Below are 27,224 nucleotides of genomic sequence, written 5' to 3' on the forward strand. Positions count from 1 at the left end.
CTTCTGCGCACGCGCGAGCATGCCCATGGGCGGGGCCTCGACCTCAGATCCCGCCCAGCAGTTGTGCGTTTCCTCTTCCGACCAAAGGCGGGGCCGCGACTCCAGCGGGAAACCTGGGTGAGCGGTATTCCGCTAATGCAGCTGTGGGAATGGCAGGCACGAGGACCTTGGTCCTGCAGCCTTGGATTCGAGAACTGGTCCTGGAGTCAGAGACACTCTCAAGTCCGCGGGCGGGGCAGCTGCTCCAGGTGAGCCCCCCATCCCTCTCAGGGCCCAGAGACCAGGGCAGGGCCCGAAGGAGGTGGGATTGACGCCGGTCGCCGCCGTCAGGTACTGCAGGAGGCTGAAACCCCGGGCACGTCCCGCGCCCCTGACAAGTCTGAAGTCGCGGCAGCGCTGCTAGTGTCTGACGGGACCCACAGTATTCGATGCCTGGTGACGCGGGAGGCCCTGAACGCCTCGGACTGGTGAGAAAGGCGCTGCGGGGCCCGGGGTGCTTTGAGCCCAGAGGCGAGCGCTAGACTTGAGTCCGAGATGGGCGGACCCAAGAGGGAGGAGCTATGTGCCCAAGGTGGGGGTGTTCCAGGCGGGCGGGCCCCAGGCTGGCAGTGCTGTGCTCCCGTGGGCTTGGCAGTGAGGATCGCACTCACTTGCAGGGAAGAGAAGGAGTTTGGCTTCCAAGGGACTGAAGGCCGACTGCTGCTGCTGCAGGACTGTGGAGTCCGAGTCCACGTCCCCGAGGGCGAAGGTGGCCTGGTGAGTGGGAAGGCTGGTTTGGGTGGGTTACTGGGCCTGACTCTTGGTGACAGGCCCTAAGACGCATCCCTGAACTCACCCCTCTAGCCCTCGGAGTTCTACCTCCAGGTGAACCGCTTCAGCCTGCTGCCCACGGAGCAGCCCCGAGACTGGGTGACTGGTTGGTAAGTGATGCCTGCACTTTGCAGCTGTTCTAACCCAGGCCTGGCTCCCGTTAGCCTAGGCCTTTTGGGTCGGAGGGCCTGGGCCCCTAATAACATTAACTGCTTGTCACCCGCTCTTTCCTAGCAACCAGGACCCGGATGTGCAGAGAAAGCTCAATGACTGCCTGGAGTGAGTCTGGGGCTGGGCTAAAGGGCCTGGTGTGACTTGGGCAGAGGATGGCAGATGTGTTGAAGGCCTCGGGATTGTTCCTCAGGCCTGTCCTCTCTGTTTCTGCAGGAAGCACCTTTCGGAGTCCACCTCTCCCAATGCAGGTACTTACAGGCGTTGACCAGTGACCCTAACTCCCTGTAGAGTGACTTCCCAGCCATCACCTCCTGCTTCTTTAATAAGCCCTCCTCCTCACCCACCCTCCCCTTCCTCCTCTCTGAGCTTCAGCCCATCCCCCGCCCTCAGGCCTGTCGCTGTCCCAACTTCTGGATGAAGTGCAGGAGGAACAGGAGCATCAGGGGGCGCTGGTTTGCAGGGCTGAGAGCTGTCTGATGCTGTCAGGCCCTTGCACAGCACCTCTGCTCACCCGCTGGGCCGTCTCGCGCAGCAGGGCCTTGGTCAGTCTGGGGCTTCCCTTGGGAAATGTCAGGGTAAGGAGTCAGGTAAGGGCCAGGATGATAGTTCACTTCCACAGGAAGAAGCTGTGTATACTCTCCCCAGTCTATGGCTGCACATCTCTGAGAATGACCAACAAATCCTGAACTCTCTGGGCCGAGGTCGGAGGGCACAGGGTAAGGAGGACAGGAGCAGTCCAGAGGGGAGTGTCTGGAGACCTGGCGCCCACAGTGCTGATAAGCCTTTCCTGACCCCTAGGCCCTGACTTGCCCCCACCAGACCTGGCTCTTGAGGAACTATCGCTGAGCCTAATGTCTCCTTCCTTACTCAGTTCCTCAGGTAAGGTGGTGCTGAGGCCACACTCACTATTATCATCAGGTGCAGGCACCACGCAAGATGCTATGAAAGGGTACACAGCTGGGTTGGGGCTGAACACAGTCCCTTCAGCCTAAGCACACAGGCCACTCAGCTGGTCTGAGCTGAGAGGGCTGTGCCCACAGCGAGTCTCTTTCTCCCCAGGAACCCCTACCTTACCTAGCCATGTGTCGTCAGAGGAAAGTGCTACCAGTGTCAGCCTTCTGCCTGCCCTGTCCCCGGCTGCTCCAGACCCAGTGCAGAACGGCAGCTCCCAGCCCTTACCAGCCATCTGCTCAGCCCTTGGCCCTCTGTCCTCCAGTTCCTCACACCCCAGCCATGTATCCAGCTCCGCATTCCTGAAGGGCACCCCAAGTCTGTCACCCCTTGGTCACATTCCCAGTCCACACCAGGCCCATGTGACCAGGCCCCAGAAATCTAGCCTGGAGTTCAAGGAGTTAGGGTTGCCCCCCAAGAACTGGCTGCATTTTCCAAGGATAAGAAGCACTGAGGGAGTCCTGGAATCCAGTCCTGTCTGGGTGAGCACAGCCCCCCTACAACTGGAGGGTAAAATTCGGTAGGCCTTGGGTAGCGCTGGGAGTGCGGTTGGGGTAGCCTTGGATGGGGCTAGGGGGTCCTTGTTGGCCCCTCTCCAGATAACACATCTCCTTCAGGAGCCCCCAAAGAGGCATCGTGATGGTTCCGCCTTCCAATATGAGTATGAGCCACCCTGCACTTCCCTCTGTGCCCAGGTCCAAAATGCCAGGTGAGTGCCTGGGGCTGTCCCCACTCTCTTGGTCAGCAGTCCCCGTCTTCATTGATCTACAGCCATGGTTCTCTTCCCAGGCTCCCTCCCCAGCTCCTGGTCTGGGCCTTGCACTTTCTGATGGAGCCACAGCTGGAATCTGAGCAAACCCAGCTGTGAGGGGTCATGTGACCACGTGGGAGGATACGTGCATACAGATCCTGAGGGTGGACAAACAGTGCTCCATACTCTGCTTCCTTTGAGTTTTTTAATAAAATAATCTCATGCGGCAAGAAAGGAGAGAGTCAGGGGTTGGGGCCGCCGCCTCTTTGGTCTGTGGCTGGGGAGGGTGGACTCCACTCAGGGCTGGAGGGCTCTGTAGGCTGTGAGGGTGGAGGCTCGGCTCTAAGGCCAGATCCTGCAAAGGGAGAGGGGGAGAGAGGAAGATTAGAATTGGACTGAGCAGTCCTTCCACCTGCCCAGCCAGGTCAGCCCCCTCTTACCTAGGCTTGGAGACGGGGGTGCCTCAAGCTTTGGCCTGCGCTTGAGGACAGGGGAGCGCTGCAGCCTCAGGGGCCTTTCTGGGGGACAGGAAAGGCATGGGTTGGATTGCTGCCTGCCCCAAACCCTGCCAACTCCAGTGTGTGCATGCGCACACCGGACACATGCACACACTATTGCCTTCAGAGCCTCCCCCTTTCCTTACGTCCTCCCACCCCTGGCAGAGGTTGCTCTTTTGGAGGTGGAGCCAGGGCTAGGAAGGGCTTGTCAGCCCCTTGCTCCTGGCCTTCTGGCTCTCATTTCTCAACCCTTCACACCACCACTGGCCCCCTCCAAGGACCAGAGCCATGAAGGGAGCCCTGGAGCCCACCCTCGCCCATCTCCTCCTGCACTCAAACACACATGGAGGTGTCTCCCCTCACCAACGGGGGCCTGGAGCTGGTCCTCATGCACAGACACTGCTCGTCGCCCTGCTGAGAGAGGCCTCGGCCTCAGCTGGCCATCTGGGGGAGGCCAGGGTATCAGGGTGTGGTCCCAGCAACTGCCCCCACTCCAGCCCTTGCCTCCCACCTTCAGGGTCCGCAGAGGAGCTGAGTTCCCAGCAGAGACTCCTCCAGTCCCCAGCCCAGTGTTGTGGAGGCGAGGGTGCCTGCTTACCTTCATTCCTGGGGCCCAAGCAAGGATCCTCCGGGAGGCCCAGGCTGTCTGGGGAGGGGCTGGCTTTTCGGGGGCTGGGACAAGGAGAAGGGGGGCCCGGACCATCCTGTTGGCCCCAACCACGGCTTCTAAGCTCTGCATTCAGCTGCTGCCCCAGCGTCTTCCAGGTGGCAGACTCAGGCCCCTGACCCCCTGGCCCAGGTCTGCATGAGGGGTCTGCAAGGAGAATAGTATCAGCCAAGACTTGGGCCAGGCATTGGAGGTGAGCCTAACCAATGGTCAGACCCCCTCCTGCCTATCCCTTCACGTCCCCCAACACACAGTGGCCCTCATTTACCAGCAGACACAGAGTGGGTGCGGGACTTGATCGAGATGGGAGGGGCCTCCGATGAACTGTCCATAATGTCACCTGCAAGGCAGGGTTGGGGGATCAGGCACCAGACCTTGGGGGTGAGGGGAAGAAAAACCTGGCCTCTCCCCAGGAAAGCAAGTGCCTTGGGGAGTATCTTTGAGGACAGCCCCCTCTCTGAAAATGTACTGCCCTAGCCCAGGGTCCCACTTACCATCTGAGCCAGCCTTCTTGATCTCTCCATCTTTGCTCTGTAGGAAACAGGGAACTCAAGCTCAGTCCTGTGCTGCCCTCACCCTAGCCTTGCCCTTTTTTTTCATTCTTGTTCTTATAACTGCCACCAAATGCCCCCTGTGGGCTGGGCAAGAACATGGCAAACCCAGTCTCGGCCTTAGGGCTCAAGTCTGGGATGGTGGACAGTTAACATAGAAACATCCATAGACACACAGGAACATGCACAGACACACAGATAATGTGATTTCTTAAGTATCTGATTCACTTTCTATACTTTGTTTCTAAATTCAAGCTGAGGCTCACTTCATATGTGTTTATTTTCATGAGAGATTATAAACTAGATAGTAAAAGGGCTGCGGCTCTTATTAGGGACTGGGATCAGACAGTGGCATTAGCAGGAAGAGAGGGAAGGCCCACAGGGAAGTGCAGGGATGGATGAAGAGAAACCTGCTCAGCCCACGGGTGTTGATGAGGGGCTGGAAGTGGGCCAGAGAGGCACTCCAAACAGGAACGTGTGCAGAGGCTCGGAATATGCAACCAGGGAGAGAGCAGTGAGAGGAAAGCAGCCACTAGGGCCTTGGGCAGTTGGGTTAGGAGTTAGAGCAGTGGCTTGAGAGGAAAGCCCCCTGGATGACTTGCTGTTTCAAATGCAGATGACGAGGTCAATTTCTGTTAGATCTGCAGAGAAAGGCCCATCCCAGCTCCTAGGAGGAGATATCAGTGGCCTGGGCCAGGGCAGAAGCGAAGAAGGAAGAATGGTTGAATCTGATGACTATTTTGAGGGGGTGGTGGTGGAACTGACAGACCTGTGTGTCATGAGTCTCCTGGTCACATGTCACCCACCGACTGCCACAAGCCACATGTCACCTGCCCCCTCACTTCACACTTGCGTCCCTCCCAACTCACTTGCTTCCTCTTGCTTTCTGCGCTCCCGCTGCCTCTGCTCACGCCGATCCTCTGCAGCATTACTTGTACCCGCTGTTCAAAGGATGGGGCCAGCTCGGTGTCTCCCCGTTCCAGGGGCCGCCGCTGGGGACAGACGTGCCTGAGTGAGGGGAGAGCCCGCTGCCCTCAGCTCCCGCAGAGCCCTCACCCATCGCCAGACCTCACCTTATCAGGTCTAGCACCCAGTGTTGCCTCCTCCTCCTCAGCAGGCAGCAGTATCATCGAGTAGGCCTTGCTTTCCCGAGTGTAGCGAGGCCGGCTCCTGCGGGCAGGGTCCGGGCTGCTGGTGCCCCCCTCAGCCCCACCAGGCTCCTCACCACGGCCAGGACGGGCTGGTGGCCTCAGAAGGTCCCCAAGTGTGGTTTTTCGAGTGCGGGAAGCTGCCCCAGGGCTGGTCTCTAGATCAGGCCGTGGCCCCCGCGTTGAACGAGGCTTCTTGAAGGCAAAGAGGGTGCCCAGCTTCTTTCGTAGTGTGCGGGGTACAGGGGTGGTACCTCCCTCAGTGGCTGGGTCCTCCTCCGGGGCCCAGCTGTGGGAACAGCCAGCAGTAAGCAGGAAGGCCCATGGAGAAGTCCACCCTCTCCCACCCCCTGCAACTGCCCCTCACTCACAGGCGGTCCTGCTGGATCAGCCTTTTAGAGAAGAATTCCTCCACGCCCTCGTCCACGCGGGCACTGAGCCCATTCCCTTCCTGCGGCAGGGCTGGGGGCACCTGGGGGACACCACACAGTCAGGGGTCAGGGCTGAGTGCAAGTGTGACTTCTCCCCACCTCCCTTGTCCAACAGCCTGCCCAGGGCAACTCCGGACCCTGGAAGCTGAGCTGACCCTAGGGGGCTGCTGACACACAAGCTCCCCCCTAATCCAGCTGGTGAACAGAGATGCTGATTTCACATACCCCTCACCTGTAGTTGGCCCAGAACACACACTCGGCCCACACCTATTCTTGTCCCATAGAATATCCTACATGTCCTGAACCACCCGGTCACACGTTTTCACCTGCCACCCCTTCTGCTCCAAACACTTCCCTGCAGTATCCCCCACCCCCACCCCACCCGGCCTGCTGCCGCTCAGCAGTACTGGCTGCTGCGTCAGACCCTCTGGGGGGCCTGAAGTAGGCTCCTCCTCCCCTTCCATCCTGTGCCCACTGCCCCCCCCCACCGGGTCCACACATACATCTCCCAACATACACACCAGCCGGATGTGCAGTAGACGGGGAGCCCAGTATCTTTCAGCAACCCTAGGGGTGGAAGCTAAGAGCCTCCCTCTCCTGCACATCCACGCACTAAGCAGCCGACCTGAGGCAGCGTCCTACACCCAGGTGCACCCCCAACGAAGCCCACAAACCCATGACCCCGCATGGGTATGGCCTGGGGTGGAGGGCTTTGACAAGGAAGAAGCCAGGATGCGGCACCCATAATCCACCTCCCTACCCACCATCACCCGTAAGGAGCAAAGGGGCCGCCTGGGTCACCCAATTCCACGAGCTCTGGAGTGGGGGGAGGGCGCTCACCTGGGGGCCCCCAGGCGGCGGGCGGTGGTGGTGCTGGCGCCGTGGCCTGGGCCTTGCCCTGGTCGGATGGCGCAGGGGATGCCCGGCGGGTGGCAGTTCCATGCGAGGCAAAGGGCCGGCCGGGGGGCCAGGAGCAGCGGGGCTCGGAGACCCGCGTGCGGATGGGCCCGCCTGCGGCTCCGCATCCTCCCCAGGAGCCGCCAGCTCGGACTCCGGTTCCTCAGCAGCACCTGAGGGGAGAGCACCAGAAGAGCACAGAGCGTGGAGCCCAGGGTGGTGGCAGTGGCGGCGCTAGGGCGGCGGGGGACCCGCCCAGGGCGCGGGGAGGGGCCCCAGTTACGCCGCCCGCTCCCCCCCACCAGCCCCTCCCCTGCCGCCACTGTCCGTGGTGCTGAGCGCGGCCCCGAGCGGCGTGCATCCGCACCGCCGCCAAGCATGCGCGTCCTGTGGATAGGGAAAGGGGCGGGGTGGGGTGGGCGAGTGGAGACAGTGTCCGGGCCCTGGTTTGCTCAGGTCCTGCTCTGTGCTGACTAACAACATCAGATCCCAACCTTGCAGGCTGCAGGGAGTCCTGGCCTGGTCCAGGCAAGTGTCAGGGAGTTCTCGGGACAACAGGACTGAATGAATGTGGCCAAGGTCTAATGGAGCTTCAGCCCAACTCAGTAACTCCCTTCCAGGAGTTGACTTACCGTGAGTGGAGGGTACCAGGTGAAGACAGTGGTTGGATTGAGGCCATTTCTGGGAAGGACTGTCATCCTGGATTGAAGGGCACAAACTCGGCATGGGGCAGGGGAGATAACTCCCCACCTTCCACGTTTCAGAAGAAGATGGGAAGATCTAGGCTTCGAGGCCCAGAGTTCTGGGACCACCTACCTTCTGCTCGTCTTCTGCCTCCTTTTCCTTCTCCTCAGGGAAGAAAAGGCCTTCCAATTCGCTAGGCCCAAAGGAGCTGAACTGACCTCCATCCAGTACTGGTATGGCAGGGGGCATTGCCACTGTTGCCTGCTGAGCTAGACTGTCCACCTGCAATACCAGGCACCCCAAAGATGGGGAAGTAGGGCCTCAGCCATAGTCCCATCAGTGCTAAGGGAACCCTGAAATATCCCTGGGCTTTATGACCCCAAAGACATTACAGAACCCTTGCAAGGCAGTAGCCAGGTCACTGTGTGTGTGTGTGCGCGCGCATGTATGCCCAAGCGCAGTTTCCCCTCACCAGCCGATCCCGGGCTGCACTCAAACCCGCCAGAGCTTGAGACACAATGCTCTCTGCCAAGGACCCTGTGACTGACAGCCGCATATCTCTGAGGGCAAGAGAGGGCAAGTGTTAGTGTGCTGTCTCTGCCTAGCCCAGCCCAGTCCCATCCAGCCTACCTGAGCCTAGTAAAGGCATCTTGCAACAGGTGCTCTGGGAGCAGCTCTGGGAGGCCCCTGGAGCCCATCAGGACCCCCTCTAGCTGCTCCCTCCACCTGGGTCCCTGAAGCATCTGTGGGCAGAGGCTCCTTGTTGTGTCCAGTGTGGCCTGAGTGAAGTCCTGGGCAAAGGTCAGAGCATGGTGAGGGTGTGGTTAGACCAATTGTCTTGAGGCTCCGACCCCCACAGAATATTGACTCAGGGGATGTCACAGTGAAGCCTTTGGGATGAGGGTCAAGCTTGCATATGGAAGTGGGATTGAGGCAAGGGTACCATCTCACCTGAATGTCCTGGCGGCAGACCTCGCCCACCTGTCCCAGGAGGCCCTCCAGCTTCTGCCGCAGCTGCCATTGATAACTTGGGGAGCTTCCTGCCTCATATAGAATGGGGAGAATCTGGAGACCAAGGAGAAAAAGGAGTTGCAAAGTGACACCTGACTAAGAGGGGGAGGGTCCTGGTAGCAGGAGGGGTGCTTACGCTGAGAAAGAAATTGGCATTTTGGATGGCATCCTCGGCCTGATGCACAGCGGCTTCACCCTGGGGCCCAGCTCCACAGCCCAGAAGCTCCACATGCTCCTGCACCGACTGACACAGTTCGTTCACTTCCTAAGGGGCATCAGGAATCAGTCCCAGCCTGGTCCCTCCCAGTCCCCCAATACCTGACTGCCTCCTCCCCAGGGTCTCCAACAGGGTATGTGGTCCTGAACGCAGTACCATCAGGCCACCCACTTAGGAACCTTATTTGTTTAAGAATGGAGAGACGTGTTTCCTTTGGTTCATTGTAGGGACTTAATATATACTTAAGTGTACAGAATAGGAAGAAGTTGTTAGTTATGTCTGTGTTTTAGAAGCTCAGTTTGTTCACCATCCACCTAGAGGATAGCCTGGAAAGTGGGGGTGGGGAATGGGAGTTAGGCACCATGGAAGAAGCAGGGGGAGCAAGGGAGAGTTTAGGTGAGGGTGAGGAACGGGACCAAGGAGGTCTGTCCCTTGCAGGCGCCGTTGTAGACAGCAGAGACCTGGTCCACATCTCTGTCCACAGCGCTTGGTGGGTGTGGACACCAGTAAGATTGGGCTCCAGGGTAGAGAGAAGACTCTGTGGGAGATGAAGAGATCACTTGGAGATGTATAGAATGTGAACCCCCTGCAGGATGTCTGGGTCAAGATACCCGGGCTCTCGAGCTTGGGAGAAAAGTGGGATTTGGGAATGGAGAAGTGGAAACATCTCTCACAAAGGCAAGGTAGAGGAGGGAGATGAAGGCAGAAAAAGGGTCACTGAGTTGGCCACACAGAGGTCAGTGGAGAGGGGAGGGAAACCCTGTGAATGGGAAGTCACAGATGGGGCTACAATGCGGGGGAGGGTTGAGGGAAGATTTTAAAGTACTTCCTATCTTTAATAGGAAAGCCGATTTAAATGCTTTAAAAAGGCAGCCAGGGGTGTTATTTGGGAGAACAATTTCAGGAGCAGGCTCCTCTCCAGACCAAGGAGAGGGAATTGTCTGGGACAGCAGGATTTAGGCACCCTGGCTCCAGGAAAGTCAGACCTTCAGATTCATGGAGGCTCCCAGGTGCCACAGCTCTCCCCATCTCCCTAACTTCTGTGTGTACTTAAGGTTGAGGGAGAGGCCACTGACCTGCTCAGAGGGGTTCGAGACCAGACCTAGTGGCTGCTGGCAGGAAGTGCAAGCAGAAGAGGCGTGATCCGTGCGGTTGTTTCTCAAGAGACAGGCTTGGATCTGGGAACAAGGGACATTGATAAGTGGTGAGGGGCTGGGCCACAACACAGCAGAGCAGCGGTGAAAGGGCCCCCACCTGATTCACTGCACGTGCTGTCAGTTCTGGGCGGCTGCGCTGCGCCTGAGCCACGTCGGTCAGTGGCAGAGGCATGGCCTTCAGGCTTCGGTTCTGCTCCAGAGCCTGAGCCACGTCCAGCAGGCCCAAAGCAGACGTTTGGTTCCGGTCCCAGACTACAGACCTAGGCCAGGTGGGGCTTCAGCCGGGGACCGAGCTCAGCAAGGCCCCACCCAACCCGCGGGCCTTGTTCATTCGCCCTCATTCAGCCCCGCCCCTTAGCCCAGTAAGTCCCTCCATGTCACGCCCCCCTCCCCATTGGTCCCACCCCTTTGACCCTGCACACCGGAGCCTGGTGTTAACCCGAAGCGCCTTGGCCAGCATCTTGGCACCCGCGTCTCCTATGGCGTTGCCACTGATATCCAGCGCTGTCAGGTTAGGATTAGTGGCCAGGGCCCGGAGCAGGACGCTGGCGCCCAGCTTCAGCCTCGACTCAGCCACAGACAGAGACTGCAGGGGCTGGGGTTAAGAGACAGTCATGGTTGGAGTCAGGGGTCAGCAAGGAGGGGAGATCACAGGGTCCGAGGAAGCAGGAGTCAGAGAGGTTACAGGGTCCATCAATTGAGGATCTTGGATGGTCCCGTGAACTCACACAGTCGTCATCCTGCATAAGTTGGACAATCCGGTGCAGAACGTCGTCCAGGGTCTCCCTGTGGGCAGGGACCACGGTTGAGGGGAGGGACCCAGGTGATGGGGTACTGTTTAGGAGGCCCAGGAGTGGGAATGGGGGCTCACTTGCACCGGACATTGAAGTTCCTTCCAAGCGCCACATGTCGCAGGGACCTGCTTCTCTCGATGGCCAACACTAGAGTCACCATGTCTGAGCCAAAGCCTGAGGGTGGTTGGGGTCAAGCACAGGCGAGGCTGCGGTGAGGTGGGTCGTGTGGGAATTGGGTGCATGGGGAGAACTGGCTTTCAGGCGGCCTCACCGTTATCCGACAGATCCAGGGAGCTCACTGCTCCAGCGTCACACACTAAGTCCTGTATCACCTGGGCGCCCGCTGAGCGCAGCTGAAGGTGGAAGGTGAAGCATGCTTAGGCCAACAGGCCACAGCTGGGGAGGATCAGGCAGCCAACAGCCCCACGCTCCCACGCGACAGTCCCATCGCCAGTGTGTGCGCCCACTGCCTGCTCACGTCGGGGAACCTGATGCTCACCTCACAAGCGCTGAGGTCCAGGTGCAGGTCTGCCAAGTGCGTGTTGAGCGCGAGACCTTCTAAAACGGCCCTGGAAGGGGATGTAAAAGGGGAGCAGGAGCTAGGAAAGGGGGCTCAGGGCGCGAACCGAACACTAGGAAGGACCAGGATGCTGGGGAGATTGTGGGTACGATAGGAACGGGGAGAGGCGCTGGAGGCTCTGCCGGGTGGTGGTTGCATAGGCGAGGGGCGTGGCCGTGGGCAGCGACACTGACCTAAGCGCGTCCGGGGGCAGCTTGCAGCCCGCCAGGCCCAGGTGCCGAAGCGTCCCCGCGCGGCTGAGGAAGAGTTGCAACGCGGCGGGCGCAGCCCGAGACTTCCTGGGGTGGAGGAGCGAGAGGCGTGGGCTTCCCGGTGCAGGAAGGCGGCTCCCGGCAGTCCACTACCCCCCGCCCGGACCCGGCCTGCGCCCCCTTACGTGCGGGAGAAGACGTTCCTCGAAGCGTCCAGGTGCGTGAGGCTGGCGCAGCAGCCGCGGGATAGCGCCGCAAAGAGCTGCAGGAGAAGGGTGTGGGCCAGAGGACAGAGCCCTCCCCGCCCGCCTTGCCCTCCAGTCTACCCTCCAGCCTCAGGCCCCACCAGCAGCCCTACCGATCATCCCCCCAATGACCACCCCCTCACAGTGTCCAGGGCGGTGTCGGTGCCGGCGACATTCAGGAACGTCAGAGCGTTAGGACGGCTCAGGAAACTATAGAGGCCCTGGAGGGAGGTGGGGAGGGAGTCAGGGATGGCTTCACCCAGAGCTTCCTGACACCCCACTGCCTGCAGCGCCCCCAATCCCTGTCCCTAAAGACATCCACTCACCCCATTGTCCTCTGAGGCCCCCAGCGCCCCCTGGTTCCCCGAAAGGTCCAAGTGGGTCAGGGCAGAGTCAAAGGCTGCATTGGAAGCCAGTGCCCGGCCCAGAGCCCTCATTCCTGGTGGTGGAGGAGGGGGTGGCTCAGCAATCAGGGGGACAACACGTTCCCGCTCCACCTACCCAACCTTATCCTGGGCTCTGCCTACCTCGAGGCGTCAACCCTGTCTGTGCTAGGCTGAGTCTTCTCAGGGCTCCAGGACGATGCTCTAGGTGTCTGCTGAGTGCAGCCACGCCTGGGACATGGAGGCAACCGTGTGGGTCTCACCTCCTCTAGTGCCAGCCCTCAGGGCTTCCCCAGGCTCAGCCATACCTCGGTCATCCAGTAGGTTCCCTGCCAGACTGAGCTCCCGCAGCCCGGAGCTTGAGTGCCCTGACAGCGCTTGGGCCAGTCTTCGCACAAAGTCTCTGGGGACCAGACCCCAGGCGTGAGACTCTGGTCTCCTTCCAGGCCACTAGCCTCCCATTCCCAAACCCCTGGACTCCTCTCCTCAAGCCCTTCCTGTCCCCCTTACCCCTTCAGGCCACAGGTCTCTAGCACCAGCTCCTCCAGGTGGGACGACTGACTCATCATGTGCAGAATCTGTTCCAAGACTTCAAGACTCTGAGAACCAGAATGGGGGCTCAGGGGGCTGCACCCTGGTCCCCACATCCTTGGCACCTCCCTGCCCCTACACTCTCACCAGCTTCATGTCCACACAGGAGAGGCACCGGAACCACAGGTTGTAGGACAGGGCAGCCACACTCAAGGCCAGGTCCCTGGGTGGGAGAAGGGGCAGGGGCAGAGCTCAGCGTCCTTTAGCCAGATCCCAGGCTCAGCATCCCCCTCCATGGAGAGGCTGAGGCCCAGGAATGTGGGTCATGGAATCTTCCTCCCTTCTCAGTCCTGGCAGGACACATACCGACTGCCCAGATGGCTGAAATCTCCTAGGCTGAAATGGCGGCAGCCCTGACGATGGTAGATGGTGTCCACATCCTAGACGGGAAGAAAATGTCTCCAACTGGCTTGGGGCCACAAGGAGCAGGGAGGGACTTAATAATGCACATGGGGATCAGATGTTTCCAGAACCCCCCAGAGGGGGGTTCTACCCTTACCCACTGAATCTCCTCTTGGAAAGGGAAGCCATTGTAGTCACACAGAGCCTCATATGTCTCCAGGAAGCCACCTGGGGAGGTGCCAGGGGGTACCAAGAGGTGGAGTGGGGGGAGGAGAGAGACAAAAGGACAGAGATAGATCAGACCCAAGCTGGGTGGTAGCTGTGCCTCGAGTGGCTCTGTTAAGTTGGGGAGACCTCCAAATCCAGGGGTCTGGAGCTGCAGGAAGGGGTAGCCCCTTCCTGCCTGAAGCCCCGTGTGGCTCCACCTTGGCTCTTACCACAGGGGCTACTGGGTGAAGTGGCCTCTGAGGGGCTGCTTCTCTCCAGACGAGCCAGCATGGAGGGGGGCGTGGGCCTCCGGAATAGCTTCCTGGGGAGGAGGATAAAGAAGGGGAAAGGGACTTCTAGCCCCTGAGATGTGAGGCAGCCCACTTACGTCTCAAGAGCATCCCACCTTTGCCCTCCTTCCCTGCCAGCCCCTTGCAGTTGCTGGGCCTCACCCAAGGGTCGAACGAGGGAAGACCTTCTTGATGGCTGCAGTGATGTGCTGGGCCAGCTGTTCCAGGGCAGCCACGCCAGGAAGCTCCAGGACCAGCTCAGGCAAGGACTCCAGCTCAAAGGTGACCTGGGGAGGGCAGGTGGGTGGGCTGTGCTGGCCTCCATTGGTGGGGGCAGGTGGAGGGGGCGGTGAAGGCCAGGCTGCAGGCCCTGGTGGGGTAGTAAGGTTCTCACCTGAGGGGGTGTCTCCTGCAGTGCCATGGCCTGAACTTCCAGGTAGCTGAATGTACAGTCCACCTGTGGAGTGCCTGGATCAGCCTGAACCAAACCCCAAGCCCCACCCTTCTGGGAGCCCAGTCCTTTGCAGCCTGGAGCTCAGAGCTAGAGCCGCCTGCACTCTAGTCCTGTCTGCTGCCGGGAGCCCAGTGCTGTTGGAAGGGCAGAGCCCACAAAGACAAGCGAGCACTGCAGATGCACCCTCATCAAGGAAGCTGCTGGAGAGCAAGGGGTGGTGGTGGTGGGACTCACCCTCAGGGGGAGGCAGGTATGGAGCAGGTAGGCTCTCCATCGTAGCAATGCCTGGGGGGAGAGAGTATCTGACACCCTGGACAGGGAAAGAGGCTCTTTCTGCTTGGGCCCCAGTGGCCCTCCCAGGCTCTGCCCCTTGCCATACCAGGACGTGACCTTGCTCAGCAGCCACCCGCTCTGGTAGCCAGGTTTTCAGCAACAGCTCTGCCTCCTTGGGCCACAGGAACCGGGTGATCTCGCCTGTAGAAGGGCGGCCTGCTGGATGACTTTAATCCTCCCATGGAGGTCAATTCGTGCCACTGTCTGTACCAGGCTAGGGGCCTGGACTCATCTATGGGCTCGCAAGGAAGGGGTGGAGTGGACCGCGGGGAGCCAAGCCCTCTGGAGGAGCAGAGAGTAATGCTTGCCTGGCACTCCCGGGGGCGCTGGGTCGGCCTCTGGCTTGGGGGCCGCACTGCCTCCTTCCAGCCAAGTAGGCAAGGGCCAGCGCTTACCTCGTAGCTCACAGGATATGCCGTCGGGGGTCTGGGCCATGGGGCCGGGCCAGGCGGCCGAAGTGACCCAAAGGGCTCCGACGAGAAACAGTAGCGGGCGGCCGCGCACAGGAAGCCTGGGGCCCCGGCCCGCACAGCAGCCACCTGCTCCTCCTGCAGCGGAAGGTACGCGCTGCTTCCTGCCAGGCCGCCCCCCACCCGGCTCCTCCCCGCCCCGGCCTCCGCGGGCCGGGAGGTGTAGCCCGCGTACCGGGGTGTAGGAGGGGCGCAGAGTCCCAGCTACAGTCGCCCAGTCGCGCAGGAACTACTCGGTCAGGCCAGATTCGAGGTGGGAGTGGTGTGGCCAGGAGGGTCTCGTGTGTCGTGTGCCTCTTGCGGTTCCTAGCCCCCTACTTCCACCCCACACCGCAGTCCCTGCCGCAAGCACCAGGGGGCACTACCCGCCCGGGAATTCCCTACAGGGCCCACCGTGTTCGTCCCCTCTAAAGCCCAGTTGGGGAGGTGGACACCGGGACTAAAAGGACAGAGCGTCGGATCTCTCCCAATACCCAGGTCCTAACGTGGAGGACCTAATATGTTGCTTCTAACCTGGACTTCGTGACCTTAAAGAGGTGGGAAAAACACCAAATGAACACAAAGGCCCTTCTCTGCAGAAGACGTTCCTCAGCTTTCAAATCAGGTTTAGGCTGGGTCAGGGTCAGAAGGTGGGTGTGGACCCTCAGGGGGCAGCCTCTAGCTAAAGCCTGAACCCCAAGATCCTCCCTTGAGTATGCATTCTCCCCGACCTGGAGAGTTTGGTGAGGGGGAAACCACTAGGAGAAAGGGAAGATACTGTCCTCAGGAGGGGTCAGAAGGTCATCGGTTGGGGGCCCGCCAGCCAGAAGCACACTGAAAAAAGACCACGGGACCTAGCGTCTAGAGGGTTTTCAGGTGGGGATTACTTTTTTTTTCTCCTTCCCTCTTGTGCCAACTTTCAGCTAGATGGACCACATTCCAGTGAATGTGAATTCACATTTTATCTTGAAACGGGGGTATTCTAATTGGGAGTTCTTTGTATTTCCACTAGCTTCTATGTTAGTTGGTCTATCTACTTTCATTTGAATGAGGAACCCTGTGTATCAGTAGAATCTTCGTGTTTTGCTGAGATGAACAAATTTATCTAGCTCTGAATGTACTTGTATGTTTCCTGAAATTTTCCATTTTCCTGTTCCATCCATTAAGGTAGCCAATAATCCACCATCCTTTAAAGATTGTTCTCATAACTGTGCAAAAATGACATGACCAAAACAGAGCCAAGTTACAAGAAATAAATTTAAACAAAAAGATTTTTTTTTTTCCATTACAATCTAATTAAACTCCACTTATGAGCTAAAGAACAGTCCACAGCTCAGCCAGGCAGAGGTGAAATAACCATGAGAGTAGGTGAGAAGTACTAGACAGGGTCCCTTGGTTTCTTTCCCATCTCACCTTCCTAGCTAACCCTCCCCACCTTGGGGCTTAGAGACAGTGGGAATACCCGCCAGTCATCTGACTACCACTCCCCAGACCCCAACAAAATCTCATCTCCTTTTGCTGAGGTCCACCAAGGACCAGGACAAAGTGGAAAGTAAAAACTGAGTATTAACAAGTTGGGGGCAGCCACCTACTTTCAAGCAACAGGCCCATGGTCATTTGCCGAGGGCTGACGGGAGGACTCAGTGGAGAGGGAGCTACGGGTTCCCACCAAGAGGCAAGAGGAGGTCCTGCTCTGCTGCCTCCCAATTTAAAAGGAATTAAATTGGGTTAAGATGTAAGACTCTAAGACCATGTAGAACCCACAAACTGCTTTTTAGGGTGAGAACCTAATAGTTCTCATCAACTATGGCCAAGTGGTCAAGAATGCAGATTCTGAAGGCAGACTGGCTGAATTCAAGTCCTGACTCCACCTCTTACCAGCTGTTTGACACTGAATAAGTTACTTAACCTTTCTGAGCTTTCAGTTCTCATTTTGTAAGCTGGAGCTATTAACTCATCGTGTTGCTATAAGGATGAAATATTAAGAGAAGTGCTCACAACAGTGCCTGGCCCTCCGTGAACACTCTCATTTGCCAAATCTACCATGGCAACCCTAGGACTCCAAAACAGACCCATAAAAAAACTCACCTCCATGGGATTTTTCTGTTAGAATGACAAGGATGAGAAATACAAGAGGGAATGACTGTCAAAGGGCTCACGATGTTCCCCAGGTGGAGGGACTCTCGGGGCCACTGATGCCACAGTGCCATCAGTCCCTGTGTCCAGTGAGTGCTGAGAGGGCAGACAGGGGGCTGCGGATAAGGAAACCAGGATCAGCATGGAGAGCAGGACAGGGGCGCTGGGCTAGACACCAACCCCATGACTGCTGGGGGTCAGGGTGGCAGTTACAAAACAAACAGAACTGCCTGCAGAGACTAAGTGAACACATGGGATGCAGCGTCTACAAGTAGTGACAGTGACTCAGTTAAAAGGGGGAGAGACCTTCAGCTTGTTGAAGCCTGTCTCTGTGTTCCAGACAGCAAGAGACCCTATGGGTGCTCAGGAAATGCTAAAAGGAGCAGGGGGCGCTCATGAGGAATAAGCCCCGCCTGCTCCAGTAGCATAGGCTGAAGACGGGCCAGGCCACACCTGCCAGCGCTGCCACAAGGCTCCCTTAGATATTTAAAGCAAGACATTTAAAGGAAATGTCTTTTTTGTTTTACCCCCCACTCCCGCCTTCCACCTGCCGATATAAAAGTTTACAGATGAGTTTCATATTCTATCACATCACAGTTACATGGTCCAGTACATTTCAGAGTATATGGACGTCATGGAGGCTGTCTTCGCAAGGAAAATGTTTCAGGAAACTGGAAGAACTTATCAGTGACATGCTATGGAATTACACTTTTGGTTCTTCTTTTAAGTACAAATATGATTATTCACCAAAGCAAAACTGTTAGACTAGTTTACATTGTCTATCAACAGGAAGTTCCCTATTACATGGAGCTACATAAAGCTATTTCCCAGGAGCTAGGATAGTAGACAGAAAGAGCTTTGGTTTTGTTTTTTGTAAGGTAAACTTTCCACTATGTACATACTATGCCACCATTTTATCATCTTTCATTGGATTAAGCTTAACTGGGAAGTAGCTGCCGGTTTTTAATGAGATCACTAATGGCGAGGGACCTCTTAGATCATGGTGGTGCTTGTGTTTAAATCACATCTAGGGGGCAGACGGGTGGCTCAGTTGGTTAGAGTGCGAGCTCTGGGCAATGGGGCTGCCAGTTCGATTCCCACATGGGCCAGCGAGCTGTGCCCTCTGCAACTAGAATGAAGTCAGCTCCTGGGAGGCCGATGGCTCAGTTGGTTGGAGCTTGGGCTCTCAACCACAAGGTTGCCTGTTTGACTCCTCGACTCCCTCATGGGATGGTGGGCTCTGCCCTCCCGCAACTAAAATTGAACATGGCACCTTGAGCTGAGCTGCCGCTGAGCTCCCGGATTGCTCAGTTGGTTGGAGCACGTCCTCTCAACCACCAGGTTGCCGGTTCCACTCCTGCAAGGGATGGTGGACTGCGCCCCCTGCAACTAGCAACAGCAACTGAACCTGGAGCTGAGCTGCGCCCTCCACAACTAAGACTGAAACGACAACAACGTGAAGCTGAACGGCACCCTCCACAACTAAGATTGAAAGGACAATAACTTGATTTGGAAAAAAAGCCTGGAAGTACACACTGTTCCCCAATAAAGTCCTGTTCCCCTTCCCCAATAAAATCTTAAAAAAAAAAAATTAAATTTGTGAAATTTCTAATTACATCCAGAGCTCCTGTATCAAAGCCACACATATCCAGCATGCCTCTATCATCTGGGTCTGCAATGGTAAAATCATTTGACACTCATTCCACAAACAATTTAACTGGGATATCCATTTTCTCTCAATATTGCCTCACAACAATAGCAGGATCGACACTCCAAGCGATGGTTTAAAAGATAAGATCCTGATCAAAAGCAAGAGGGATGGGTGCTTGCTAAGCTGGGCAGCAGTGTCTGGGCGACATGAGTTAGGTGTGGCAACGGAGTTGACTATTTCTTTACTCCAGTACTCACTGCATTAACAGTGGGGAAGGTGTAACACTGGGGAAGAGGGCTGCAGACAGGCCAGGGAACTTCCCCGTCAGCTCTCAGGTGTGGTTATAGTGAGAACTGGTTTCTGATGAAGATTTTATTTTTTAAAAGGTTTTATTGGGGAAGGGCAACAGGGCTTTATCGGGGAAGTGTGTACTTCCAGGACTTTTTCCAAGTCAAGTTGTTGTTCTTTCAATCTTAGTTGTGGAGGGCGCAGCTCAGCTCCAGGTCCAGTTGCTGTTGCTAGTTGCAGGGGGCACTGCCCACCATCCCTTGTGGGAGTCGAGGAATCGAACTGGCAACCTTGTGGTTGAGAGCCCGCGTGCTCCAACCAACTGAGCCATCTGGGAGGCAGCTCAGCTCAAGGTGCCGTGTTCAATCTTAGTTGCAGGGAGCGGAGCCCACCATCCCTTGCGGGACTTGAGGAATTGAACTGGCAACCTTGTGCTTGAGCCCGCTGGCCCATGTGGGAACGAACTGCAGCCTTCGGTATTAGGGGCATGGAGCTCTAACCGCCTGAGCCACTGGGCCGGCCCTGAAGATTTTATTTTTAATGGAGTCTCACAGGACATATCATGGACTATGCAATGGGAGATCCCTTTTCGGCCTTAACTCCCATGAGAATGTGACTTTTCTTGCCCTCTCCCTTTTCAAAACAAATCCATTGTTAAACTTACAATTTGAGTGTACACAATGAGAAATGTAAATCTCTGCTGAAGATAAACGTCTTAGTGTTCTGCAGAGGTGTGTGTATGTGTGTGTGTGAGGTGTGTGTGTGTTGCTAGCCCAAGGATGGGAGGAAGACCGAATGCTGACAGCCTCAGGCCACTGACATTCAGTCCAAAGAGCGAACTGCCTGGTTTAGTCTTGAGGCTCCAGATGGTATGTTTTCCTCGAAATTGGACTGCATGGACAGCGCAAGCCAGCCAAAGGCTACATACATCTTGTCCTTTGTTAACTCTCACTGAAAACTGGTTAAAAAACCTTGTAATTAGTGGCTGAAGCTTTCACCTAAAATGGGTTTGCCAAAGCAATCTGCCCAGAAACGGCCAGCAGTAGCAAGATGGAGTTATTTCACTAATGTGGAGACTTCCTAACACAACTCACTTTCCATCCGACATCCTGTGGTGTTAACAAGCAGCTATGCTTCTCCTGGTGATTGTGTATCTCCCCTCTCAAATCAACTTCTCTAGGGCAGACTAGGCCCAGTTTCTCTGTTTCCCCGCACGTGGCAGAGCTCAAGGTACAGATCCCAGCCCTTTTTGAACGGAGAGCCTGAGGGCAGAGCTTCCCATCAGCCCCTTCTACTCTAAGCTCTGTGGCCCACCTCACCTGCAAGGGGAGCCCACTCCCGAAGGTCGATCGGGAGGCTGGCAACTGTCCACCTCCTCACTCACACACTTTCGGGGAGTTAAAACTTACAGCAGGATGCACTTAGTATCCCATCATCTGCCAAGATCCTCTCCCATCTGCTAGAGAGGAAGTGTCCACAGAGCTTGCCTCTGAAAGGCAAGGAGGCCTGTACCACGAGGCAGGAATCACACAAGACAGAGTGTTTACAGCGCTTGTTAATCCGTTATGATTTATTAGCTGTACAGCAGTAGATCCTCCTCCCCAGCTCTCAACCCCATTACATATTTTATTACAGGTCTCATGTTGGTGTCCTAAAATAATGAAAAATATCACACAGTACAGCTAAATACAAAATGCATCAACCTAGAGTCTGATAGCTAACTGATGGCTCTCTCAAAAGCAATACACAGAAGAAAAAAGTGTTTGAAATCAGCAAGACTGAGGCTCTCTAAAAAACACATCTTAAACATGTGACAGTTCATGTGCAAGAATCACTTTTAGTTGTTGGTTTTGCTTCACATTATTATTTTTTTGAACACCCGAAGTTTAAATTACTGACCTAGTGAAATTTTCCGGCCCAGCTTTTAAAGGCTGCTGTGACCCATTCATAATCAATCACCCTTCTGCTTTAACAGAGGATTTATAAAACACAAATTTCGGCTACAAACAGCGCAAAGAAAATATGGATGGGAAATCATAACTGAAAGTTAATTGTACGAGGTGTGAATGCTGGCTCCGCGGCTGAAGTCAGGCCCTTCCACGTTGGTGTCCACCTCTAGGGGGCAGCAGACTGGGTGCTGTTCTGCTACATGATTGGGCTCCAATTCCTGGTCAACATTTACACACTACACAGTCTGTGGTAACATAATTTGCAAGTAATTAAAATGCTGGGTTTTCTTACACTGCACTTCTTTTCAACTCTTAATTAATGGAAAAGATTAAAATGTAAAAAAAGTTATTTACAAGCTTGACCATACCAGAAACTTTGCCAAGAAAGAGGCAAAGCCTTGAGGACAAAAACTGATCGTAGCATGCCGTATTATTGGTGTGCAGCCGACTCCAAGCAAAGGGAGTCAGGGAAAAAGCAAAAGCAAAAACCAGTTTAAAAGTCTAAGTCCTTCCCAAGTCTGCATTTACAATTAAAAACTCTCCTGGGGAGAAGACCATAGAACTCTGGGAAACCCGGTGGCCATTCTGGAGTGGTTTACCATAGCAAGAGAGAGGGTTCAATGTCTCTGTTTCCATCTATGAAAACCAGGGAGGCGTCAACACTGTCCTCAGCACTTCACAGTAAACCCTCAGGGACTCAGAACATTCCATGATTTGCTAACATCAAACAGCAAGTTCTAGTTAAATCACATTTTTCTAACATCATCCTTGAAGTTTTAGTTCTCAGTATGTTTGGTAAAATGGTGTAAAATGATGCTTTTCCCAAAGCCAAAAGAAGAAAGAGGGAGAAAAATTAAGATGCAGGCCGTTTAAACACAGCCCAGAGCAGTCCTGGCAAAGCGCGAGGCCCTGCCATCACCGGTCCATCATGCTGAGGATCATCTCGGGGGTGAGGTCTCCGTTGGGGGCATCTGTGGCAGCTGGCTGGGCCTCCTCTTCCTCCCCCTCCATGGGCTCTGCGTCTGGCTCTTTTTTGACTTCAACTATAATGTTCTCAATTGCACCTGTATTCTGGTCTTCAACCTGAATGATAGTTGTTGCTGGCAAAAAAGAGCACGAACAAAACAAATGCTCCATTAAAGCCCCCAAGGATTGCAAGAGTCCTTTCAGACTTTACCCTAAATGGGTACCAGCAATATAGGAAAGTCTTAGTAGTGATACAGAGAAAGTCAATAAAAAAAAGACATAATGATCTAAAATGTGGCCATACATAAAGCCCCAATACTCTATAAAACTATCAAAGAATAAAATACTAGCATTCATCTTCATATATGACTCCCAAATCATATATTAAAAGCCTTTGTTTTCCTTTACATCATAAAGCTGGCCTTTATAATAGTCTGAGACAGGCCAAAGATGCAGACAGCATGTGACTAGGACGCCTTCCCAGAAAGTGTATTGTCCATCTGTTTTAGAGGTGACCTAACTATATGCAAGAACTGGTATTTCTGATTCTGAAGCTCTCTGACACCCAGGGTCCTCCCACCAGTTTGTTCATTCAAGTGTGTGTAGGTGAAATGATTCCTAGGATCTATAGGTTAACCACCCCTCTGTGATAGATATCTATACATGAGGCTTGGCGAACATCTAAAAGGTGGATTAAGCCCTACATTTGTTAAAGAAAAAGAAAAACCACCAGCTTTCCGGAGATCTAGAGCAACACACGAATAGCGACCCGAGTTCCCAGAGCCTGCTGTCTACTACAGGACTGCTGCCCACTGTCCTGTGTGGTGTGAGGTGGATGGGAACCCCTCCTGTGTCCTCTCATAAATCAGAAGGCCAACAACTGAATCCACAGGCCTGGGTTTCTCAGGAGGGACAATTTCAGCACAGACATTGCTTTATCTCTTCTCCATATTTTAAAATTTGACTCTTTTACATTTATTACCACACCAATTCTACCAGCTCACCGTGACTCTGATTGTTTTATAAAACTCTCCCATGTTAACAGTAGAACTTAAGTACCCTTCTACGCTGGACTTTTATTCGCTGAAACGAAAGGTCTCAGATGTTTCCCCAGTAAGAACTAAAAAAATCACTTCATAAGAGTTTGTTCCTGGCATGATCTTAACTTGTTCTCATGGCTTAGTTCCTATCTCCTCAAAGAAGGACCCGCCTGGCTCCCCACATGCCGGGAGAGGATGCCAGCCAGTAATTGAGCTGAGACAAGTAACTTACGCTGGGTCTGTTTGGGTTGATTGGTTCTGCCGGGGGGCCGTCCTCTCCGCTTCTTGGCGGGGGGTGGGGCTGGGGTCACAGGCTGAGGCTCTGGCTCGGGTTCAATTTCCACTGCAGGCTCCTCTTCATCTTCATTGTCATCCAGGTCTGGCTCAGCATTTTCTTCTCATGAAATCAGGGAGAACAGGTGGTGTGGGGCAAGGAGAAAAGTGGTGGAAGAAAAATAACACAAATAATCACATACTCTGTGAAGTCTAGTTATGTGTTTATTTTCACTGTTAAAAACCTATTTTAAAAATGCTTTTGCTGGAATTTTTGCTATCAGCTTAACAGAGTAAACTGGTATTGTGGCAGAATTACCAAGCAAATGAACTTGACTACTACTATTCATATTTTATGTGGATTGTATTCTCATAGGTAACTCTACCTTATGCCAGTTATAACAAAGTGTTTCAATTGAAAATAAAACAAATATTCCCTCTACCTATTATATAAGGATAAGGCAGGACATTAAGCCTGAGATGGACCCTTGAAGATGTGATCCTGCTCGTCTCTGAGTGGGTGGGAGAGGGGGTGGGGTGTGTGTGTGTGTCAGGGAGCAAGACTGACGTTTGTGATGCACTGTGAGGTCCTCTTTACTAGGATAAGCAGCAAGAATTCTTTTAGGATTATTATTGATGGGTTTTTTTAAAAAAGATTTTATTGGGGAAGGGGAACAGGACTTTATTGGGGAACAGTGTGTATTTCCAGGACTTTTTTCCAAGTCAAGTTGTTGTCCTTTCAGTCTTAGTTGCGGAGGGCGCAGCTCAGCTCCAGGTCCAGTTGCCGTTTCTAGTTGCAGGGGGCACAGCCCACCATCCCTTGTGGGAGTCGAAACTGGCAACCTTGTGGTTGAGAGGACACGCGCCAACCAATGTGGGAATCGAACCAGGAGCTTTCAGAGTTAAGAGCATGGAGCGCTAACCGCCTGAGCCACCGGGCCGGCCCCGATGGGTGTTTTTTTTTTTAAGGCCAAGTTTTTGGACTAATTTATTTCCCAGCTGTCCCAGACCCAATGGGTCCTTCTTAACTCCTTTACTTTCTCCCTAATGCCATAACCACATATAAGGAGAGGGGACCATTGTAGAAAGAATACTGATGAGGAGCCTGATAATGTGGCTTTGAGCCCCAAGATCTCTTATTAGGTATGAGACCTAAGACAATGACCACACTGGACCTCAATTTCCTGTGTAATCTCTAAAGCTCCAAACCTACTTACTGAGGATCAAAAGGGTTGAGATAATGCATGTAACCACTTACACTATACTATGCAAACACAGCTGTATTGACACTATACATCGCAATTTATAATTTTCCCATTATTTAATTTAGGCTTCATTACTTCATTTAATAAGAGGTATTACCCTCATTTTACAGAAAAAACGAGAGAAGCCAAGTGGTATGTAAGGCACAGCTAAGCCACAGCAGGTGGAAAACAAAACTTGGACCTCAGGTCGGGCTGTCCTGCTGCCCACCCTGCGGGCAGCCAAGGAGCTCGTGACCCTCCCCCACCGCAGTGGCGCACAATGTACCCTGCCTGACTTCCTCCAAGAAGCACAGGTTACAAGCACATTCTCTTTCTCTGGAACCAAATATTTCAATTTTGAATTCTGTGGGTAAATGCCTGATCTTCAGGACAAAATGGCTTATTTGTCAAGTGACTGAAATCCTAAGTGAAAACGTGGGGGACATACTGGTATGTGGCACTGTGTCAAGAATGAGATGCCTCCCTGTTGAACTTATTCAAATCCCCTACTGCCTGAGTTGGCCCAAAGCCTAGACAACTAAATATATTCGGTCAGAATTGAGGGGAAAAAGCACACAAAGAAGGTTACTAGGGTCAAAGGCTTATTGACTTGGCGTGATTTTGGCAAAAAGCCTTGAAAATAGCAGTCGGCTCTGCTTGTCAATCTCTGCAGATGGCCAATAGGCAGAACTTCTGAGAGGGGACAAAAAGGACTGCTTGGCCTTTGTAAGCAGTGGGATGGAGAACCCAGGCTTCTGGCGGGGAGGGGAGAAACACTAAGTATGAGCACCAGAACCAACTGTGCTCTACCAACTAGCAGCGTAGAAGACAGGAGGAGGAATTGCAGAAATGCACTAGGAACTCTTCAGCTGCAAGATGCTTCTGGGGAAGTACAACGAGGGAGTGAAGCTCGTGTCATTGGGGGACGAACCACAGAAGTGACCAGGGCAGTACCATGAGAAAGAAGGGCATGGAGACAACGTCTGTGGCAGAACGAGCGTCCGCAACTAAGAGTAACTACAGATTCTCAACTTCAAGGTAATCTGGGGATCTCTGGTGATATTTGGGGCCTTCCGACATGCCCTACCAACAGTCCACACATTTTCTTAGCGAAACAAAGGGGACCCACAAAGATAGATTCTTAGTAGAGTGGTGTGCTTTTATAAAAATTAGGCACACTGACATTTTAAAGGAGGCATTCACTTAAAACCTAGAGACTGAAGAAGATACTGCTTAAAATACATTTTCCACTAAAAAAGGCGGCAAAAAATAAATTACACTTATGAATTACTCTTATGCTTACTGGATGAATATTCTCCCAGAAAAAGTTAAAGTTCTGAATATAAAAGCGAAAAGTTTTGTTAAAATAAACCAAGAAGGTCCAAAGGGGACCTTTTTACAGATCTAAATATAAAAAATCTAGTGCTTTCATGAGCACATTTTACAATAAAACCAATAAAGTGACTGAAGTTCTTGAATGTGTTCAACGAGGAATCCTTAGAAAAACACTAGGCACCACCTGTAACCTGGGCAGTCTGACGGAGCTGCTGGGGAAGGCATTCCCCACAACAAAACCCCTCCACATTCTTTCCCATCAACAGCTTAAGTCCTGCAGTGACAGATTTATCTTCTCAACTGGGCACCAGTAGCCCAAGTCCTGCATTACAGAACCTAACACTCCAGGACTCCTACCTTACCAACACTCTTCTCCCTCCCTCCTCATGAGTCTAACACCTCAAAGCATACCTGCTGCCTGGATTTCATGACAAGAAAGGCAAAAATACCCCAATAGTAGGAAAATAGGCAAAGCTTTAAATGATAAATGGATATTAAGGAAGAGAAAGGCTGACCTTCACGGATTTGATCAACACATCGCAAGGCTAGGCTGACACAGACAGGCAGTCAAACCAGAAGTTGGTCAAGATGCTTAAGCAACCTTCTTCATGTCCATTAGATTCATTGCTCAAATCTAGACCAGCTTCCTAAATGTAAAAGTTATGAACATAGAAAAGAAACTCTGCTGGCCTTAGAATATCACTACTCTGAGTAAACTGAGTAAAGATAGTCATTTTGCTTTGGCTTTAATTGAACATAACATACAAGGTATTATTAAGCAATGGAATGCCATGAGAAAAAACAAATTGCCCCAGGAACAAACAAATTGCTGTTGTAAATATCTATACACATTAGGAAGATTACAAGTTTTAATGGAAGAGTGATTGGCCTAATTCTATATCCCAGCACATCCATATATAAACATACTGGAAACTGGGCACCAAAATCTGCCACTAAATCAAGAAATAAGTCACTTACCACTGTCAGAGGAGTCTTCTTTTTTAGAGCGCATCTTTCTTTTTCTTCCACGTTTACTCTTCTTCGTTTCTCCTCCATTTTCCCCTTCTACACCATCTGGACCAGCACAATTATCAGCATGTCTTGCCATGGTATTCTAACAAAAGGACAAATCCTCTTTCACGTTACTAAAAATGTTAAGATCAGAATTGGAAGTTCTCTTTTAGTTTAATAAAACAAAAATATGGGGTACCCATATTAAATCTGAATGTTAAAGTCTGTAAAGCATGTCCTAAACAAGCTCTCCTCATACAGGGGAAACAGTCTCCATCTGGAGCGGGTAGTGAGGCGGAGGAAGGAGGGGGAGGGAGAGAGAGAGTCACTCAGGTGAGGAGGTTGGTCCCAGTCGGCAGGAGCAAGGGAGGATTAGATCAGCCCCCGGTCCTGTGCAGACCTAACAGTCCCCAAGGAGGGTCCAGGACAGACTTTCTCAAAGACAGGGAGTGCCCCATCAATGGAGGGGTTCACACGTGGATACACCACCTCGAGGGGGAATGACTGGCCCTTCCCAAACGCAGAG

The 27,224-nt window shown here is 53.7% G+C and overlaps 3 protein-coding genes and 1 long non-coding RNA gene across 10 annotated transcripts in view; 2 read left to right on the plus strand and 2 right to left on the minus strand.

Moving 5' to 3' along the window:
- Positions 1 to 28: 28 nt before the first annotated feature.
- ACD (ACD shelterin complex subunit and telomerase recruitment factor) lies at positions 29 to 2,920 on the plus strand. The gene is made up of 12 exons (XM_019756005.2): positions 29 to 248; positions 331 to 467; positions 657 to 756; positions 844 to 920; positions 1,045 to 1,089; positions 1,198 to 1,232; positions 1,375 to 1,526; positions 1,604 to 1,700; positions 1,783 to 1,863; positions 2,044 to 2,417; positions 2,553 to 2,644; positions 2,725 to 2,920. The coding sequence occupies exons 1-12, from the start codon at positions 150 to 152 to the stop codon at positions 2,801 to 2,803; spliced, it is 1,368 nt and encodes a 455-aa protein (XP_019611564.2). The 5' UTR covers positions 29 to 149; the 3' UTR covers positions 2,804 to 2,920.
- CARMIL2 (capping protein regulator and myosin 1 linker 2) lies at positions 2,878 to 15,132 on the minus strand. 3 transcript variants are annotated; one of them, XM_019755955.2, is made up of 40 exons: positions 15,002 to 15,132; positions 14,752 to 14,904; positions 14,403 to 14,497; positions 14,258 to 14,308; positions 13,964 to 14,026; positions 13,732 to 13,856; positions 13,510 to 13,601; positions 13,230 to 13,300; positions 13,037 to 13,110; positions 12,818 to 12,893; positions 12,650 to 12,738; positions 12,448 to 12,542; positions 12,284 to 12,370; positions 12,083 to 12,195; positions 11,900 to 11,977; positions 11,697 to 11,773; positions 11,494 to 11,598; positions 11,240 to 11,309; positions 11,012 to 11,093; positions 10,818 to 10,914; positions 10,675 to 10,732; positions 10,369 to 10,541; positions 10,044 to 10,206; positions 9,866 to 9,967; positions 8,709 to 8,837; positions 8,513 to 8,626; positions 8,192 to 8,352; positions 8,034 to 8,121; positions 7,694 to 7,843; positions 7,510 to 7,576; positions 6,821 to 7,050; positions 5,921 to 6,021; positions 5,475 to 5,838; positions 5,271 to 5,393; positions 4,345 to 4,381; positions 4,119 to 4,190; positions 3,782 to 3,997; positions 3,547 to 3,594; positions 3,127 to 3,204; positions 2,878 to 3,041 (listed from the first exon to the last, which is right to left on the minus strand). In XM_019755955.2, the coding sequence occupies exons 2-40, from the start codon at positions 14,789 to 14,791 to the stop codon at positions 2,929 to 2,931; spliced, it is 4,167 nt and encodes a 1,388-aa protein (XP_019611514.2). In that variant the 5' UTR covers positions 14,792 to 14,904; positions 15,002 to 15,132; the 3' UTR covers positions 2,878 to 2,928. The 3 variants fall into 3 exon arrangements, with proteins under 3 accessions (XP_019611514.2, XP_019611504.2, XP_019611522.2); XM_019755945.2 differs by having other exon boundaries at positions 3,547 to 3,627; positions 15,002 to 15,131; XM_019755963.2 differs by lacking the exon at positions 3,547 to 3,594 and having other exon boundaries at positions 15,002 to 15,131.
- On the plus strand, positions 11,507 to 18,254 carry LOC109460556 (uncharacterized). Its single transcript, XR_002139514.2, has 3 exons — positions 11,507 to 11,728; positions 13,708 to 13,851; positions 13,985 to 18,254. It is a non-coding gene; the product is annotated as an uncharacterized LOC109460556 (long non-coding RNA).
- Positions 18,255 to 20,422: 2,168 nt separating this feature from the next.
- Positions 20,423 to 27,224, minus strand: part of CTCF (CCCTC-binding factor) — a 43,680-nt gene continuing 36,878 nt past the window's right edge. For all 5 annotated transcript variants that reach the window (XM_074314724.1, XM_074314726.1, XM_074314729.1 and 2 more), the window contains 3 exons: positions 26,666 to 26,801; positions 23,068 to 23,229; positions 20,423 to 21,929 (listed from right to left, as the gene is read on the minus strand). In XM_074314724.1, the coding sequence (XP_074170825.1) occupies positions 21,745 to 21,929; positions 23,068 to 23,229; positions 26,666 to 26,801 (483 nt within the window). In that variant the 3' untranslated portion in view covers positions 20,423 to 21,744. The remainder of the gene's footprint in view (positions 21,930 to 23,067; positions 23,230 to 26,665; positions 26,802 to 27,224) is intronic.

Source organism: Rhinolophus sinicus, linkage group LG11, assembly GCF_036562045.2.
Source record: "Rhinolophus sinicus isolate RSC01 linkage group LG11, ASM3656204v1, whole genome shotgun sequence".
Taxonomy (NCBI): Eukaryota; Metazoa; Chordata; class Mammalia; order Chiroptera; family Rhinolophidae; genus Rhinolophus; species Rhinolophus sinicus.

Coding starts and splice junctions, on each gene's coding strand:
- ACD (XM_019756005.2), top strand. CDS start 150: ATGGCAGGCACGAGGACCTTGGTCCTGCAGCCTTGGATTCGAGAACTG. Junction 1,090..1,197: donor AAGCTCAATGACTGCCTGGA/GTGAGTCTGGGG, acceptor CTGTTTCTGCAG/GAAGCACCTTTCGGAGTCCA. Junction 1,233..1,374: donor GTCCACCTCTCCCAATGCAG/GTACTTACAGGC, acceptor CCCCGCCCTCAG/GCCTGTCGCTGTCCCAACTT.
- CARMIL2 (XM_019755945.2), bottom strand. CDS start 14,791: ATGGCCCAGACCCCCGACGGCATATCCTGTGAGCTACGAG. Junction 13,857..13,963: donor TGCAGGAGACACCCCCTCAG/GTGAGAACCTTA, acceptor TGCCCTCCCCAG/GTCACCTTTGAGCTGGAGTC. Junction 8,627..8,708: donor ATGCCAATTTCTTTCTCAGC/GTAAGCACCCCT, acceptor CTTGGTCTCCAG/ATTCTCCCCATTCTATATGA.